This window comes from Salvelinus namaycush, chromosome 21 (genome assembly GCF_016432855.1).
Source record: "Salvelinus namaycush isolate Seneca chromosome 21, SaNama_1.0, whole genome shotgun sequence".
NCBI lineage: Eukaryota > Metazoa > Chordata > Actinopteri > Salmoniformes > Salmonidae > Salvelinus > Salvelinus namaycush.
Genome location: NC_052327.1, coordinates 26,424,162 through 26,442,881, shown reverse-complemented (window position 1 = coordinate 26,442,881; position 18,720 = coordinate 26,424,162). Strand labels below are relative to the sequence as shown.

Here is an 18,720-nt window from a genome sequence, read left to right as displayed (position 1 = left end):
ACACCACGACTCGTAAATCATAAGACCTCCGCCCTTCTTCTTACCAGAGAGATGTTTGTTGCTGTCTCTCTGGAAGGCAAACCTTGCTCGAATTTCGTCTACCTTATTGTCAAGAGACTGGACATTGGCGAGTAGTATACTCGGGAGCAGTGAGCGATGTGACCGTCTGCAGATCCTGACCAGAAGACCGCTCCGTCTGCCCCTTGTGCAGCACCGTTGTTTTGGGTTGCCTACTGGGATCTGATCCATTGTCCTCGGTGGTGGTCCAAACACAGGATCCGCTTCGGGAAAGTTGTATTCCTGGTCGTAATGTTGGTAAGTTGACGTTGCTCTTATATCCAATAGTTCTTCCCGGCTGTATGCAATAAGACTTAAGATTTCCTGGGGTAACAGTGTAAGAAATAATACATAAAAAAATCCAAATACTGCATAGTTTCCTAAGAACGCGAAGCGACCATCTCTGTCGGCGCCATGTTGAACCCCAAAATTCATCTCCGGTGCATCCGGTTACCATTGATCATCTTTGAGATGTTTCTACAACTTGGAGTCCACCTGTGGTAAAATCAATTGATTGGACATAATTTGGAAAGGCACACCCGTCTATATAAAGGTCCCACAGTTGACAGTGCATGTCAGAGCAGAAACCAAGCCATGAGGTCGAATTAATTGTCCGTAGAGCTCTGAGACAGGATTGTATCAAGGCACAGATCTGGGGAAGGGTACCAAACAATTTCTTCAGCATTGAAGGTTCCCAAGAACACAGTGGCCTCCATCATTCTTAAATGGAATAAGTTTGGAATCATCAATACTCTTCCTAGAGCTGGTCACCCGGCCAAACTGAGCAATCGGGGGAGAAGGGCCTTGGTCAGGGAGGTGACCAAGAACCCGATGGTCACTCTGACAGAGCTCCAGAGTCCCTCTGTGTAGATGGGAGAACCTTCCAGAAGGACAACCATCTCTGCAGCACTCCACCAATCAGGCCTTTATGGTAGAGTGGCCACTCCTCATGATGGAAGCCACTCCTCAGTAAAAAGCACATGACAGCCCGCTTGGAGTTTGCCAAAAGGCACCTTAAGGACTCAGACCTTGAGAAACAAGATTCCGTTGTCTGTTGAAACCAAGGTTGAACTCTTCGCCCTGAATGCCAAGCGTCACATCTGGAGGAAATCTGGCACCATCCCTACGGTACAGCATGCTGTGGGGTTGTTTTTCAGCAGCAGGGACTGGGAGACTAGTCAGGATCGAGGGAAAGATGAACGGAGCAAAGAACAGAGACATCCTCAAAACCATGCTCCAGAGGGCTCCGGACCTCAGACTGGGGCGAGGGTTAACCTCTCTAGGGTATGTGGGATGCTAACGTTCCACCTGGCCAACATCCGGTAAAATTGCAGAGCGCCAAATTCAAAATACAGAAATACAAATAATAAGCATTCATAAAATATACAAGTGTTATACATCGGCTTAAAGATGAACTTCTTGTTAATCCAGCCTCTGTGTTAGATTTCAAAAAGGCTTTACGGCGAAAGCATACCATGCGATTATCTGAGGACAGCGCCCCGTGTAAAAAAGCATACAAACATTTACCAGCCAAGTAGAGGAGACACTAAAGTAAAAAATAGCGATAAAATTAAATCACTTACCTTTGATGATCTTCATATGGTTGCACTCACAATACTCAGTTACACAGTAAATGTTTGTTTTGTTGAATAAAGTCCCTCTATGTCCCAAAAACTCAGTTTTGTTGGCGCGTTTTGTTCAGTAATCCAATGGCTCCAAGGCAGTCACAACAGGCAGACGAATACATACTAAAAGTACCGGTAAAGTTCGTCGAAACATGTCAAAAGATGTTTATAAATAATCCTCAGGTTGTTTATTGTCTTTATAATCAATAATATTTCACCGGACAATACCGTTTTCAATAGAAAGTAAAAATAACAAATGACGCGCTTAATCAGGTCTGCATACTTCCTCTGTCCTCTGACCAAAATGGCTTTTTACTCGTCGTTTTTCAAATTAAAAGCCTGAAACCATGTCTAAAGACTGTTGACATTAGTGGAAGCCATAGGAACTGCAATCTGATTCCTAACCTATTGGATTCTCTATAGGCATTGAGTTGAAAAACAGCCACATGAAAATAATTCCACTTCCTGGATGGATTTTTCTCAGGTTTTCACCTGCCACATCAGTTCTGTTATACTCACATTATTTTAACAGTTTTGGAAACTTTAGAGTGTTTTCTATCCAAATCTACCAATTATATGCATATCCTAGCTTCTGGGCCTGAGTAACAGGCAGTTTACTTTGGGCAAGCTTTTCATCTGGGGGTGAAAATACTGCCCCCTACCCAAGAGAGGTTAACCTTCTAACAGGACAATGACCCTAAGCACACAGCCAAGACAATGCAGGAGTGGCTTCGGGAAAAGTCTCTGAATGTCCTTGAGTGGCCCAGCCAGAGCACGGACTTGAACCTGATCAAACACGTCTGTAGAGAACTGAAAATAGCTCTGCAGAGACTCCCCATCCAACCAGACAACTTGAGGATCTGCAGAGAATAATGGGGGAAAAAACTCTCCAAATACAGGTGTGCCAAGCTTGTAGCGTCATACCCAGGAAGACTCAAGGTACCTCTGTTTAGGCTTTGTCATGATGGGGTAGTGTGTGTAGATTGATGAGATTTATTAAAAATAAAAAAATAAAAAAATAAAAAATACATTTTTGAATTAAGCTGTAACTTAACAAAATGTTGTAAAAGTCAAGGGGTCTGAATACTTTCCAAATGCACTGTTGGATGTGTCTATATGAAACGATTGGTCAAAAGTACAGACGAATCTTGGTTGACCAAGATTTTTTTTAGCCGGGGACAGCCCTACTTCAAAACAGCAGTAAGAACAATATTTTAGGTTTTATTGAAAACATTTTTCACAGGGATTTAGATGGTAAAATGACTCCCTATGCTATTCAGTGCTAGTTCTCTCACATAAACTGAAATTGAGCAAACAGTTTGAATTTTAGCAACCAAGAAACTTGTGATTTCCACTAGATAACACATCCACAGTCAGAACAGCTTTCCCAGTTTGACAACAGATGCCGCTCCGGCAGGCAAAATCAATAGTCGAATATCACAGCCAATCACAACACTGGTGGGTAAGTAATACTGCGAAACACCATCATTGCACTATTAGCGCCAAATATTATGGACATTTTCTGAAATTACAATGCAAAAACATCATATGTATAGCAGCTTTAAATCAGAATCAAGTTTACCTTTACAAGCAAACTTCAAATCAAGCACTGACCTCCAAAAAACACCGCAAATACCGCAGCCTTCCAGGGTAATTGAGAACTGAAGGGGAGTTCCACAGATGTCTATCTTACCTCTGTTCTGCACTGGCGTCCTGACTGTCATTCTGGGTTAAGTGGTAGGTGCGTCTGTGGTATGGAGAGGACATGTGTCTGTCCTTAATTTCCTCCCTCGAGCTAAGAGAAACAAAGAGACCCGTGTATGCTCTGGGGTTTCTTGCATAGGTAAAGGCATTGTGCTTATGTCAGTGTGTGTGACCTTACCAGTCTCCCAGGCCATTGTCTCGCAGGCTGTTGCGTGTTTCCCGTGTGATGTCAGGAGCTGCAGGCCACGGGTGGCTCACATTGTTGTCTGAGCAGGAGGCAGCGGCGGCTGCAGCAGCATTCTCCTGTGACAGGGCGTTCTCCAGTAGTGAGGGGGTGTTACTGAGCCTCTGTTCAGCCTCCACTACAGCACCCAGCTCCAGGGGCAGGTGGCCATGGTCAGAGCTGTTCCGGTTTCGTGGAGAGAGGAGGTGAAGAGCTGAGGCTGCAGAAGCCATGCTGTCTGTGTGGAGGGCTGGGAGAGTTTCTCGAGATTCAGCTCCAGACACCCCTCCTAGGCCTCGCTGCAGCGTCTCAGAGGCGATCTCAGGAATGTCCTGAGACATGGCCGTGGAGGCAGATGAGATGACGTCGGGAGAGCGGGCCCGGGTAGGAGAGGCCTGCTGAATCAGCATAGGCTCAATGACCTGCGGGTCCAGCGAGAGGGGCGGGTTTGGAGAGGGAAGCCCCTGTAGAGGGCGGAGGGGGTAGGTGAGGGGGAACATGAGCGTATGAGGAGTGGTCTCTTGTGGAAGATGGTACATCTTTATGAGACAGCCGGGAAGACCAAAATGGAACAAGGAGTAAGGATAATGTCACATACGATGGAGAGGGACGAAAGGTCTTGTAAGTTGACATGAACACGTTACTTTAGCCCCTCAGACTTTACAATTGTGTGGCACACATCCTGCTTTCTAACTGTGTGTAATGACGGCATCATGCTGTAAGTGTGTATGTGTTTGCGCGTGCATGTATGGCCTACCGGCATGTTGTCCCCTAAGCCTGAGATGAGGATGGAGTTGCTCTCCACAGACATCTTAGGGCTCTGGGTCAGCTCCTCTCCTCCCCTGCAGACATTACCATCACTGGAGTCAGGGACGTCAAACCACAATCGTTTTGCCTGCTCATTCTAGTCAATTATGAATTCCTCCCCTCTTATGCACTCTTCGAGTAGACCTACCTGGCGCCACTGTCAGAGTTGCTGCTCATGGCTGTCACTATGGTCAGGCTGCTGGCACTGCTGCCTGGGGAGGCTGGGACCTGGGGGAGAAGGGCAGAAACAAAATGAAAAGCAGGATCAAGATGCAGGAGTAATCTTCCATCCTTGGATATTCACTGTAATTTTGATAGAATAGAGAGAATTTGGAACAGGACATACCGAAGCACTGGGGGTCATGAAGGCGTCAGGGGTCATGAGCTTGGGCATAGCAGCAGTGCCGGAGGGGGACAGGAAGTCAGCAAGAGCGGGAATCTTGCAGAGATCATTTTCGGAGCCGCATCCAGACTCCTTATCAGAGCTCAAAACTTCCACACTCATGTCTGTCAAGTGATCTGAAAAACCTAGGAAAGTACAAAGATGGATTTTTATCCATGAAAAATTGGGATAACATTTCTAAAATCTCACTTAAAATGCGAAGAGGATCGTTTTGGTTTATGAAGTCTAACAGTTTTCCTAACTCACCAAAGCCATTATTTGAGTTCGAGTGAGGCAGGAACAAGGATGAGCCAGAGCCAAGGTTTGGCTGGAACCAGATCTGCACATCTTGAAGGGACCTGTGGGCAGAAGAATACATCAACACCCATATGGGTGTATGAAATGGGATACTACATAATTTAAATGCAGACCTCTTAGTAAATATGGTAATAATGACCCTGAATGAGGACACTCACTTTGTGTGAACACAATATAGCTTGATTTGGATCCCAGCTTTGGATTCCATTGGTCCCTGGTTGCCATCTAGAGATAAAGGGAAGAACAAGTCTTAATAAAATATAAGCAAAAATTTGACCCATGATAATTCAGAGTTAGACCAGCCCATCGTTAGATCAGGTAATCGTGGTAACTGGTATAACAGGTGAAGCCCACCTGCAGTCATACTCTCGCTCTCCTCGTCTGGTGGGAGGACCTCCGTGTGGCACAGGCGGCTGTGGCTGACATCCTGAACACCGAAGCTAAGCACAGGGTGTGTGAGCAGGAACTCTGACACGGCTGTGAAGCTGGCTCTGCCTTTTTCCTGGTCCTGCAACAACTCCATCACATACAACACCTAGAGGGACAACAAAAACCAGGATCAATTACTCTTTATACTAATATCCAACAGGATTACAGTTGATAGATCACAGTGACACAGCAGAACATAAAGTTATTCTGACCTTTCTCTGTACGTCACTGAGGATGAGGCATTCTGCAGACAGGTCCAGACTGGCCTTCAGACAGGGCAGGACTGAGGAGTTGAACGGGTCTGGAGAGAACCTAGAGGACATGTACATAGGCTCTTGTTGAAACGGGTCCAGTAACAGACAACTTGCAAGCATGAAAACACAGCGAAACACACAGGTAAAACAGTCAGACCTGATGGTCTGCAGGCAGGTCCATGACACTGTGCACCACATCTTCAACTCCTGGTTCTGATCAGCTCCAGTAATCAGAAAGCGCCAGAATGGAACACTAGAAAGGCAAAAGGGGAAGAACATATATTAATCTCTCATGGGCGCTTAAGAGAAAATGAATGATTGCAATGGGTAATGCTGAAAAAGATGGCACCTACACATGTGTCTACCTAACCCTGTGGAACTCAAAATGAACATGTATTTTTTTTTTTATTATTATTATTTTTTTAAATCAGACTACATTTTAAAATCAGTAATAAATACAACCCCCTCCCCACCCAGAACAAAGTCTCATACCCTAAATCCTCCCAACGCCTGTTAAGATAAAGAGTAAAGCAGCAGTAGGGAACAGTAGTTACTTACTCTGGGTCCTGTTTCTTGTGGTTGTCACAGAACAGCAGGCAGGAAAGGGGGTTCCCGTTGTGGGGCTGCCACTCGTGTAGACATCTGTGGAAGAAGCCGGGGAGAGGACTTCACAAAGGAAAGTCAAAGTAACCATAGAGAAACAGATGGAAAGTAATGGCAAGAAACAGCTGGAATGTTCAAGAATATAATTGAATAGTATAAAATTTTGTAAGTGAGTAAAAAGGTCTACCTTGGCTGGTCCTGTCCTTCAATGTAGATTTGCCAGAACTTTACATATCCATCATGACTGGCTGTGGCCAAGACTGTGCCATCCGGAGACAGGGCACCTTCACTGATACGCTGGAGAAAAACAGAAACACCCCAAACTCAATTTCTACACTAAAAATCAGCCTGTAAATAAGTGCTTTCCATACTGGAAACAGACCATGTGATTACTAAATTATTTAAATGCCCTACATCTGTATGTCCTTTTATGGTTATAACTCCGTCCTTCAGGTCAGTGGCATCTACTGGCCAGGTGCTATTGTTGCTGCGGAGGATCTCCAGATCCCACACTTCAGCCTGGGGAGAAAAGACAGGACAATCAGCTGAAGGTAGGGAGTAAAGAAAATAGTACAAATGGAGGAGGCGGCGGCATTTGTAAATAGTCCGGTTATGTGTAAGCAGGGTGTGTGGTGTTTTCTGTGCCTTCAGGAAGTACTTTTTTCAAATTTTGTTGTTACAAAGTTGGATTAAAATGGTTATAGTTTACATTTTTTGTCAATGACCTACACAAAATACTCTGTCAAATTGGAAGAACATTTTGACCATTTGTAAAACAAAATAAGACACTAATATAGCTTGATTAGATAAGTATTCAACCCCGAGTCAATACATGTTAAAATCACCTTTGGCAGCGATTACAGCTGAACGTCTTTCTGGGTAAGACAAAGAGCTTTGCACACCTAGATTGTGCAACATTTGCCCATAATTTTTTTCAAAATTCTACCTCAAAATTGGTTGTTGATCATTGCTAGGCAACCATTTTCAGGTCTTGCCATAGATTTTCAAGCAGATTTTAGTCAAAACTGTAACTCGGCCAATCAGGAACATTCACTGTCTTCTAGGTAAGCAACTTCAGTGTACATTTGGCCTTGTGTTTTAGGTTATTGTCCTGCTGAAAGGTGATTCTCTCCCAAAGTCTGGTGGAAAGTAGACTGAACCAGGTTTTCGTCTAGGATTTTGCCAGTGTGTAGCTCTATTCCGTTTCTTTTACCTGAAAAACTCCCCAGACCTTAACAATTACAAGCACAACCATAACATGATGCAGCAACCACTATATGCTTGAAAATACGGAGAGTGGTACTCCGTAATGTGTTGTATTGGATTTGCCCCAAACATAACGCTTTGTATTCAGGACAAAGTTAATTTCTTTTCCACATTTTTTGCAGTACTTTAGTGCCTTGTTGCAAACAGGATGCATGTTTTAGAATATTTGCTATTCTGTACAGGCTTCCTTCTTTTCACTCTGTCAATTAGGTTAGTATTGTAGAGTAACTGCACTGTTGTTTATCCATCCTCATGTTTCTCCTATCACAGCCATTAAACTCTGCAACTGTTTTAAAGTCACCATTGGCCTCATGATGAAATCCCTGAGGGGTTTCCTTCCTCTCCGGGCAGGAGAAGGACGCTTGTATCTTTATAGTGACGGTGTATTTATACACCATTCAAAGTGTAATTAATAACTTCACCATGTTCAAATGGACATTCCATTTTATTACCCATGTAACAATAGGTGCCCTTCTTTGCGAGGCATTGGAAAACCTCCCTGGTCTTTGTGGTTGAATCTGTGTTCGAAATTCACTGCTTGACTGAGGGACCTTACAGATAATTGTATGTGTGGGGTACAGAGATGAGACAGTCATTCAAAAATCATGTTAAACACTATTACTGCATGCAACTTATGTGACTTAAGCACATTTTTACTGCTGAACTTATTTAGGCTTGCCATAACAAAAGTGCTGAATACTTATTGACGAAAGACATTTCAGCTTCTATATATTTTCTTATTGTGTATAACAAAAATAAAAAAAAACATAAGTCCAATAACATTATGGGGTATTGTGTGTGGGCCAGTGACATTTCCATTTAATCCTTTTTAAATTCAGGCTGTAACAACAAAATGTGGAAAAAGTCAATGGGTGTGAATACTTTCTGAAGGCACTGTACATACTCTGTCTTCATGCAGTAAGGCCAGGGTCTGGCTGGCATCCTCAGGGTTCTCTTCATTGTCCTCTAGGATGAAGGGACACCAGATCAACCTCCTATTGGAGTTCAGAGGTGTGTCCTCAGGCCTCCGGACGTGGACAATGACTTGATCCCTGGGAAGCATGTGGGTTAAGGTGCATAACACACAGCTGTACACACGTCACACTATCATATACAATGTGCTTTTAAAACCAGGTAAATGTATATTGTTACATGAAACAGTAGGAAAGAACCAAGGGAAGAGCTATTATTGTGTAGAATAAGGAGGATACTGGATCTTGCTGCTATGGCAGGTGAGCTGCCAGATGACCAGGTTACCGGCCTCGTCAACACATCCCAGCAGGGTGGAGTCCAGGTGTGCGAAGGCCAGGTCTGTGACTGCACCAGTGAAGCCCTTCAACAGGGTGCGCTCTGCCGAGCCCAAGCTCAACACACGGATCATGGCCTGGTTGTTTGCTCCTGCACACAAGTACAAAACATGAGTTTGCCAACTTCTGCCACATTCAGAATCAATCCATACCTTTTGGTTTTACATGGATAGCTAAAGCAGAGTTGAATGCCAAGGGTCCAAGGCATAGTGCAGTACTTGGGTAAAACACAATATTGGTTCAGTGTATGTTTTACCACCGATTTCTCAATACCCTCCAGTCGTTTGTAATTCTGTCATCACTATAAAGTTAAGTGATTTGATGACAGGCAGAGGGAGATCAAGATTCCAGCCAAAGAGATAGAACACAGGGGTCTTGGCAGTCACACAGCCAAAAGCAAATACGTTTTTTATCCACTGTTAATCAAACAAATAGACCTTCCTTTAACCTTTGCAACACCAAGAGCAGGTTTCTAAAGTGCAATTTTTGGGGCTGACAGAAAACAACAAAAATAAATCTAAAAAAAGGTGTTTGTGGTTTCCAAGGAATACAAATCTGAATGGGTACGTACGGTCAGAGTAAGCAACGTGTATTTCCAGAACATGAAATGCAAAGAAAATCCAATGAAAGGGGTACAAAATGGTCAGATCAATGCTGACATCAAGGAAATTCTAAACAAATTGAGACGTGATCTCTTTAAAAGGACAGTCTCACAAGAATAATCATTATTCCATTCTCACTACGCGCTACTCAAAATGCTTGGAACAAATAAAAAGGGAATCGTTCACAAGCACATTTTCAGATCCGATGACAGTCTTGGTAATGTGTGTTTTCGGCAGGAACGGGCATTTAAAATGATTTTACTATTTGAATAATATAATTAATTGTAAGTGCATTCGTTAAGTATTCAGACCCCTTGACTTTTCCCACTTTGTTACGTTACAGCCTTATTCTAAAATTGATTAAATAAAAGTCATTGATTTACACCTCAACACAATCCTTTCTTGGAGCTCTACAGGCAATTCCTTTGACCTCATGGCTTGGTCTTTGCTCTGACATGCACTGTCAACTGTGGGACCTTATATAGATAGGTGTGCCCCTTTCCAAATCATGTCCAATCAATTGAATTTACCACAGGTGGACTCCAATCAAGTTGTAGAAACATCTCAAGGATGATCAATGGAAACAGGACACACCTGAGCTCAATTTCGAGTCTCATAGCAAAGGGTTGGAATACTTATGTAAATAAGGTATTCCTGTTTTAGAATTTTTATACATTTGAAAACATTTCTAAAAACCTGTTTTTGCTCTGTCACTATGGACTACTGTGTGTAGATTGATGTTTTTTAAATTAAAAAAATCTATTTTAGAATAAGGCTGTAACGTAACAAAATGTGGAAAAAGTCAAGGGGTCTGAAACCTTTCCGAATGCACTGTATTTGGATTTCTGGACTCATTTTATACATAGAAATTGACATATCATTAACCAATCAGAGCCCTCCTTTAGGACTGCACATTCAGTAAATCACCAGCAGAGGGAGTTCCCTTTGAATCTATTTTCCCATACACTGTTTGTTGGTGGTGCCCATAAAATGTATCATAACTTCAGAATTAGCAGAGAGCCCACTGGAAATCTGATGTACTTGTAGCGTATACTGTTCCAAACAAAGTCAAATTGAACAAAATCAAAAAGTGTAGTTCTGAGAAAATCACAAGTAAGTTGAATAAATGGTATGTGAACAATTTTATTTCAGAATCTAGACATACTCCATGTTAGAGCACACCTAGGAGTATAACGACACCAAGATGTCTGTATCATGTACAGTTCACAGGCGGCATGTATAGGTCAAAAAAGGCCTAAAATCGCCAGTTTCATCATGATCTTCGCAAAAATGGTTTGTGATACAAATGTGAAAAGTATGTTAAACACTCCTATGTAAGAATTGCCAGAACAATCAGAGATGACAAAAATATTTTCTGCTCCCGCTGGAATTTCCCCCATTGTTAAAATGAAAGGCCACAGATCTTTAGTTTAAAGACCCTCGCTGCCTTTCGTCTGAATGTTAAGTTTGATCTGAAACCATTCCTGTGATTATGCTATCCATTTTAAATAAAACTGTATAGGCTTATTATGTAGGCAATTTGTGATATTGCCATCTATTGTAAATTAAAAAAGGACATTTACTGAAGTAAATGTGGTTTGCCAGCTAATCTTAATAGTGGTAGTGACGGGAGTAGTAATGGTAGTAAGGAAAGGAAGATACCTAGTTGGTTGTACAACTGAATGCACTCAACTGAAATGTCTTCCGCATTTAACCCAACCCCTCTGAATCAGAGGTGAGGGGAGGCTGCCATAATCAACATCGACGTCTTCAGCGCTCGGGGAACAGTGCCTTGCTCTGGGGCAGAAAGACAGATTTTACCTTGTCAGCACAGGGATTCGATCCAGCAACATTTTGGTTACTGGCCCAATGCTCTAACAACTAGGCTACCTGTGGTAATAGGGTTTTCATAGGCTGTGTTAGTTATAGTGACCTATTTTGGGGTGGTTTGTAGGTGTGGAGTTATTATAGTAGGCGAGAGTGCACTATATCATCATAAGCAAAATGTTTCAGTGGCAGTGATTTCAGTTTACAATGTTGAAGCTTGGTGCCCAACGAATGGCGCAGCGGTCTAAGGCACTGAATGCATATTAATGCATATGTGTGTAATATATATACACTGCTCAAAAAAATAAAGGGAACACATCCTAGATCTGAATGAATGAAATATTCTTATTAAATACTTTTTTCTTTACATAGTTGAATGTGCTGACAACAAAATCACACAAAAATTATCAATGGAAATCAAATTTATCAACCCATGGAGGTCTGGATTTTGAAAACCACACTACAGGCTGATCCAACTTTGATGTAATGTCCTTAAAACAAGTCAAAATGAGGCTCAGTAGTGTGTGTGGCCTCCACGTGCCTGTATGACCTCCCTACAACGCCTGGGCATGCTCCTGATGAGGTGGCGGATGGTCTCCTGAGGGATCTCCTCCCAGACCTGGACTAAAGCATCCGCCAACTCCTGGACAGTCTGTGGTGCAACGTGGCGTTGGTGGATGGAGCGAGACATGATGTCCCAGATGTGCTCAATTGGATTCAGGTCTGGGGAACGGGCGGGCCAGTCCATAGCATCAATGTCTTCCTCTTGCAGGAACTGCTGACACACTCTAGCCACATGAGGTCTAGCATTGTCTTGCATTAGGAGGAACCCAGGGCCAACCGCACCAGCATATGGTCTCACAAGGGGTCTGAGGATCTCATCTCGGTACCTAATGGCAGTGAAGCTACCTCTGGCGAGCACATGGAGGGCTGTGCGGCCCCACAAAGAAATGCCACCCCACACCATGACTGACCCACCGCCAAACCGGTCATGCTGGAGGATGTTGCAGGCAGCAGAATGTTCTCCACGGCATCTCCAGACTCTGTCACGTCTGTCACATGTGCTCAGTGTGAACCTGCTTTCATCTGTGAAGAGCACAGGGCGCCAGTGGCGAATTTGCCAATCTTGGTGTTCTCTGGCAAATGCCAAACGTCCTGCACGGTGTTGGGCTGTAAGCACAACCCCCACCTGTGGACGTCGGGCCCTCATACCACCCTCATGGAGTCTGTTTCTGACCGTTTGAGCAGACACATGCACATTTGTGGCCTGCTGGAGGTCATTTTGCAGGGCTCTGGCAGTGCTCCTCCTGTGCCTCCTTGCACAAAGGCAGAGGTAGCGGTCCTGCTGCTGGGTTGTTGCCCTCCTCCACGTCTGATGTACTGGCCTGTCTCCTGGTAGCGCCTCCATGCTCTGGACACTACGCTGACAGACACAGCAAACCTTCTTGCCACAGCTCGCATTGATGTGCCATCCTGGATGAGCTGCACTACCTGAGCCACTTGTGTGGGTTGTAGACTCCGTCTCATGCTACCACTAGAGTGAAAGCACCGCCAGCATTCAAAAGTGACCAAAACATCACCCAGGAAGCATAGGAACTGAGAAGTGGTCTGTGGTCACCACCTGCAGAACCACTCCTTTATTGGCGGTGTCTTGCTAATTACCTATAATTTCCACCTGTTGTCTATTCCATTTGCACAACAGCATGTGAAATGTATTGTCAATCAGTGTTGCTTCCTAAGTGGACAGTTTGATTTCACAGAAGTGTGATTGACTTGGAGTTACATTGTGTTGTTTAAGTGTTCCCTTTATTTTTTTGAGCAGTGTATATATATATATATATACACATACTTTGTGAATGACACAAGTAATTTTTACAACAATTGTTTACAGACAGATTATTTCACTGTATCACAATTCCAGTGGGTCTGAAGTTTACATACACTAAGTTGACTGTGCCTTTAAACAGCTTGGAAAATTCCAGAAAATGTCATGGCTTTAGAAGCTTCTGATAGGCTAATTGACATAATTCGAGTCAATTGGAGGTGTACCTGTGGATGTATTTCAAGGCCTACCTTAAAACGCAGTGCCTCTTCGCTTGACATCATGAGAAAATCAAAAGAAAATCAGCCAAGACCCCAGAAAAAATAAAAAATAAAATGGGAGACCTCCACAAGTCTGGTTCATCCTTGGGAGCAATTTCCAAACGCCTGAAGGCACCACGTTCATCTGTACAAACAATAGTACGCAAGTATAAACACCATGGAACCACGCAGCCGTCATACCGCTCAGAAAGGAGACGCGTTCTCTCTCCTAGAGATGAACGTACTTTGGTGCGAAAAGTGCAAATCAATCCCAGAACAACAGCAAAGGACCTTGTGAAGATGCTGGAGGAAACCGGTACAAAAGTATCTATATCCACAGTAAAACAAGTCCTATATCGACATATCCCGAAAGGCCGCTCAGCAAGGAAGAAGCCACTGCTCCAAAACCACCATAAAAAAGCCAGACTACGGTTAGCAACTGCACATGGGAACAAAGATCTTACTTTTTGGAGAAATGTCCTCTGGTCTGATGAAACAAAAATAGAACTGTTTGGCCATATTGAACATCGTTATGTTTGGAGGAAAAAGGGGGAGGTTTGCAAGCCGAAGAACACCATCCCAACCGTGATGCACAGGGGTGGCAGCATCATGTTCTGGGGGTGCTTTGCTGCAGGAGGGACTGGTGCACATCAGAAAGTAGATGGCATCATGAGGATGGAAAATTATGTAGATATATTGAAGCAACATCTCAAGACATCAGTCAGGAACTTAAAGCTTGGTCTCAAATGCGTCTTCCAAATGGACAATGACCCCAAGCATACTTCCAAAGTTGTGGCAAATTGGCTTAAGGACAACAAAGTCAAGGTAATGGAGTGGCCATCACAAAGCCCTGACGTCAATCCTATAGAAAATTTGTGGGCAGAACTGAAAAAGCGTGTGCGAGCAAGGAGGCCTACAAACCTGACTCAGTTACAGAATCTCTGTCAGGAGGAATGGGCCAAAATTCACCCAACTTATTGTGGCTAAGGTGTATTTAAACTTCCGACTTCAACTGTATATGTGTATATAGCCGTAATGATCGGATGGTCATTACGGCAAGCAACAAGGGATGGTAATGCATGGTTCCACACCAGAGGCTGGTGAGGGGAGGATGGCTCATAATAATGAATGAAATGGAGTACATGGAAACCAGGTGTTTGAGACCATTCCATATTTTACTATTCCTTTCCTAAACATTTAAAACTTCCACCAGCCACCGTTCCAAACTCACCTCGGATGGCATATGCCAGGTATGCGTTAGAGACTGCAATGAGGTTGCCGTAGTAATACTTGTGCTCCCAGTCGTACTTGGCGACAGGCTGGATTTTTACCTGCATGGAACAGGAAAGAGTCTAAATTAAAGGACCCATATACTTACAACAGAGCAGCACTAAGTCAAGAACATTGTATATTGTGTTAACATGAGGACAGATATTCAAACAATGGTAGTAAGCTCAAAACAGTGCTCGGTAATATATTGCTTAGCTATCTAGAGATATCTACACTTGAGACAACCACCCTTGCCTAAAATAATTGTCTTTACATTGTTTGTCTGACAACGTTGGTGTAATCACCCCGGTGACCTTTTTCATGTTCTCAAGGACAGTTGAGGGCCCAGTGCAGCTGTTTTGATCTCAATATTAAGTCATTACTCTGTAACATTTAAGAAATGTACTGTAATCGTTACCCATACATTTTTTTTCTTCAAATGGTAAAAAAAGCAACAAAAATAGTTTAACAAAAAAAATGTATCAAGCAAGAATTTTGCTAGGACTGTATGGGAGTGGTCTAAGTGCATTAACCCACAGTTAGGAATGTGGTGCGGGGTATGCAACCTGAAAACTAGCTATTATTGGCAGAGCGGTTTGGAACTATTAACAGACGGGATTCTATTAAAGTGTAAAAGTATTTGGTTTTAAATATACGTAAGTATCAAAAGTACAAGTATTAAATATTTAAAATTCCTTAAATTAAACGGCACCATTTGCTTGTTTTTATTTATTTATGTATAGCCAGGGGCACACTCCAACACTAACGACATAATTTACAAACAAAGCATTCGTGTTTAGTGAGTCTGCCAGATCAGAGGCAGAAGAGACGTTCTCTTGATAAGTGCATGAATTGGACCATTTTCCTGCCCTGCTAAGCATTCAAAATGTAACGAGTACATTTTCGTGTCAGGGAAAATGTATGGAGTAAAAAGAAGATTATTTTCTTTAGGAAGGTAGTGAAGTAAAAAAATATATAAATAGTCAAGGAAAAGTACAGATTAGCCCCCAAAAACTACTTGAGTAGTACTTTAAAGTATTTTTACACCACTGTCGAACAGTAATCTATGCCGCTCGGTCATGTTGTCAACAAGGCAGCATGATGCATTTTTCAGAAACACACATCTCTTTTCCATAAAATATATGTTTGATAATTCTAACTAGTTTTCATTGAGAAGACAGATAAAGGGCAAGAGCACTAGCCTCGTGTCATACTGTTGCAAGCCGGAGAGGAACCTCTGGCTGGAATGGATCTTGTTAGCTACCCACTCATGCTGCATATAGTCAAGTTTAAGCAGACTTGAATAATGCCACAAGGCATATAGACATATTGAAAGCATTCAATGATTTACTGTTCGCCAAAGTCCCTATACAGCTACAGTACTTTACAAAAAAAGATACCGGTTGCTTGCGTGCGTATCGGCCATGAAAAGCCAACTGACATTTACTCCTGAGGTGCTGACTTGTTGCACCCTCGACAACCACTGTGATTATTATTATTATTATTATTATTATTTGACCCTGCTGGTCATCTATGAACATTTGAACATCTTGGCCGTGTTCTGTTATAATCCCCACCCAGCACAGCCAGAAGAGGACTGGCCACCCCTTATAGCCTGGTTCCTCTAGGTTTCATCCTAGGCTCCGGCCTCTCTAGGTAGTTTTTCCTAGCCACCGTGCTTCTACACCTGCATTGCTTGCTGTTTGGGGTTTTAAGCTGGGTTTCTGTACAGCACTTTGTGACATCAGCTGATGTAAGAAGGGTTTTATAAATAAATTTGATTGACACACTAGCTGCCACATTTTCCTGATTTATTTTATTTATTTATTAAATCAGTACTTGTCCCTGCTTTCTTTTTTTGCCGTGGTTAGGGCTGTTGAGGTCATGAAATTGCCAGCCGGTGATTGTCAAGCAAATAACTGCCGGTCTCAAAGTAATTGACCGTTAACTAACAAACACATTTAGCATCTCCTGGGTAGATGAACAGATGATCGCCGCATGTATGGTTCCCACCGTGAAGCATGGAGGAGGAAGTGTGATGGTGCTTTACTGGTGACACTGTCTGTGATTTATTTAGAATTCAAGGCACACTTAACCAGCATGGCTACCACAGCATTCTGCATCAATATGCCACCCCATCTGGTTTGCGCTTAGTGGGACTATCATTTGTTTTTCAACAGGATTATGACCCAACACACCTCCAGGCTATGTAGGGGATATTTGACCAAGGAGGAGCGTGATGGAATGCTGCATCAGATGACCTGGCCCCCATAATCACCTGACCTCAACCCAATTGAGATGGTTTAGGAGGAGTTGGACCGCAGAGTGAAGGAAAAGTAGCCAACATGTGCTCAGGATATGTGGGAACACCTTCAAGACTGGAAAAGCATTCCAGGTGAAGCTGGTTGAGAGAATGTCAAGAGTGTGCAAAGCAATCAAGGCAAAGGGTGGCTACTTTGAAGAATCTAAAATATATTTTGATTTCTTTAACACTTTTTTGGTTACTACATGAATCCATATGTGTTATTTCATAGTGAATGTCTTCACTATTATTCTTCCATTTAGAAAATAGCACAAATAAAGAAAACCCCTTGAATGAGTTGGAGTCCCCAAACTTTTGACTGGTACTATATGCAGAGGGAATGATAAAAAATAAAAACACTTCCTCATATGCCATTGAAACCTGCATTTCTCTACTGTTCTATTGGTTTTCAAATCAACTTTCTTTAGTTGTCCAGCAGCCAAAGGCACAATCCTAGTCATATTTGCAACCCATGCTAGTTGTTGAATCTTTAGATATCCCCTCCTAAAATTCGAATGACTATTTCCATCTTTGTCATATGATGACACTTGCATGTGCAGTGCGCTTTTTACAAGTGTTTTCCCGCTAATCGCATTTGTTACCTTTGGGTGTACAACCATGTGCACATCGCTGCACTAATCAAATGTTTCCTGCGGAAAAAAACCCAGTAAAATGGAACATATCTTTTGAACAGTTTGGGGTAGAAACACGGTTTTTAGTATAATAATTGTGAAACCATGACATTAACCTGATGAGGATAGGGGGCGCTATTTACACTTTGGGCGAAAAACGTGTCCAATTTAAACGGCCTCGTACTCTATTCTTGCTCGTACAATATGCATATTATTATTACTATTGGATAGAAAACACTCTCTAGTTTCTAAAAGTTTGAATTTTGTCTGTGAGTAAAACAGAACTCATTTGGCAGCACACTTTCTGACCAGGAAGTGGAAAGTCTGAAAATTATGCTCTGTTCAAGGGCCTGCCTATAAATGGGCATGACACGTATGAGTATACATGCACGTCATACACCTTCCCCTCGATGTCAAGAGGACGTGAGAGAAGAAAGGAAGTGTTTATCTTGGTCTGAGGTGGAATAAATCATCTTGGCACGACGAGTCATCCATTTTTTTTTTTCTGGAGAGCGCGCAGATGGACCTGGAATTGCCTTTTGAAAAGCCGTCGTTATAGGCGAATACTTTCTCCGGCTTTGATTTTATTTGATACATGTCACAATATCATCGTAAAGTATGTTTTTTCAATGTAGTTTTAATAGATTATTGAAAATTTTTCGGGACGTTAGGCGTGTTGCGTTGTGTGCCTTTGTTCAGAATGGAGAGCTTCGCGCCACTTGGCCAGTGTGCTGGCTAATTCAAGAGGGAAAAACGATGTTCCAAATCCAAACAACGACTGTTCTGGACAAAGGACCCCTTGTCCAACATTCTGATGGAAGATCACCAAAAGTAGGACCCATTTTGTGATGCTATTTCATATATCTGTCGAACTGTATACTAGTAGTTTTGCGCCCCGGTTTTGGCCACTCTCTTGCTATAACATAAGCCTTATGTCATAATGAATATATTTTTAGAATTCTAACACTGCGATTGCATTAAGAACTAGTGTTACTATCATTTCCTATACAACATGTATTTTTTTGTAATGT

At 42.7% G+C, this 18,720-nt stretch overlaps 1 protein-coding gene across 1 annotated transcript in view; it reads right to left on the bottom strand.

Annotated features, from left to right (window-relative positions):
• The window catches only part of LOC120066252 (enhancer of mRNA-decapping protein 4-like), a 45,244-nt gene that overhangs the window by 12,739 nt on the left and 13,785 nt on the right, over positions 1-18,720 (bottom strand). The window contains exons 4-19 of the mRNA XM_039017500.1: positions 14,718-14,817; positions 8,880-9,066; positions 8,573-8,720; positions 6,817-6,921; positions 6,590-6,699; positions 6,358-6,465; positions 5,957-6,052; positions 5,758-5,857; positions 5,471-5,651; positions 5,275-5,341; positions 5,066-5,157; positions 4,763-4,944; positions 4,565-4,644; positions 4,367-4,451; positions 3,565-4,073; positions 3,376-3,477 (exon numbers count right to left, since the gene is read on the bottom strand). Coding sequence (XP_038873428.1) covers positions 3,376-3,477; positions 3,565-4,073; positions 4,367-4,451; positions 4,565-4,644; positions 4,763-4,944; positions 5,066-5,157; positions 5,275-5,341; positions 5,471-5,651; positions 5,758-5,857; positions 5,957-6,052; positions 6,358-6,465; positions 6,590-6,699; positions 6,817-6,921; positions 8,573-8,720; positions 8,880-9,066; positions 14,718-14,817 — 2,252 coding nt within the window. The remainder of the gene's footprint in view (positions 1-3,375; positions 3,478-3,564; positions 4,074-4,366; positions 4,452-4,564; positions 4,645-4,762; positions 4,945-5,065; positions 5,158-5,274; positions 5,342-5,470; positions 5,652-5,757; positions 5,858-5,956; positions 6,053-6,357; positions 6,466-6,589; positions 6,700-6,816; positions 6,922-8,572; positions 8,721-8,879; positions 9,067-14,717; positions 14,818-18,720) is intronic.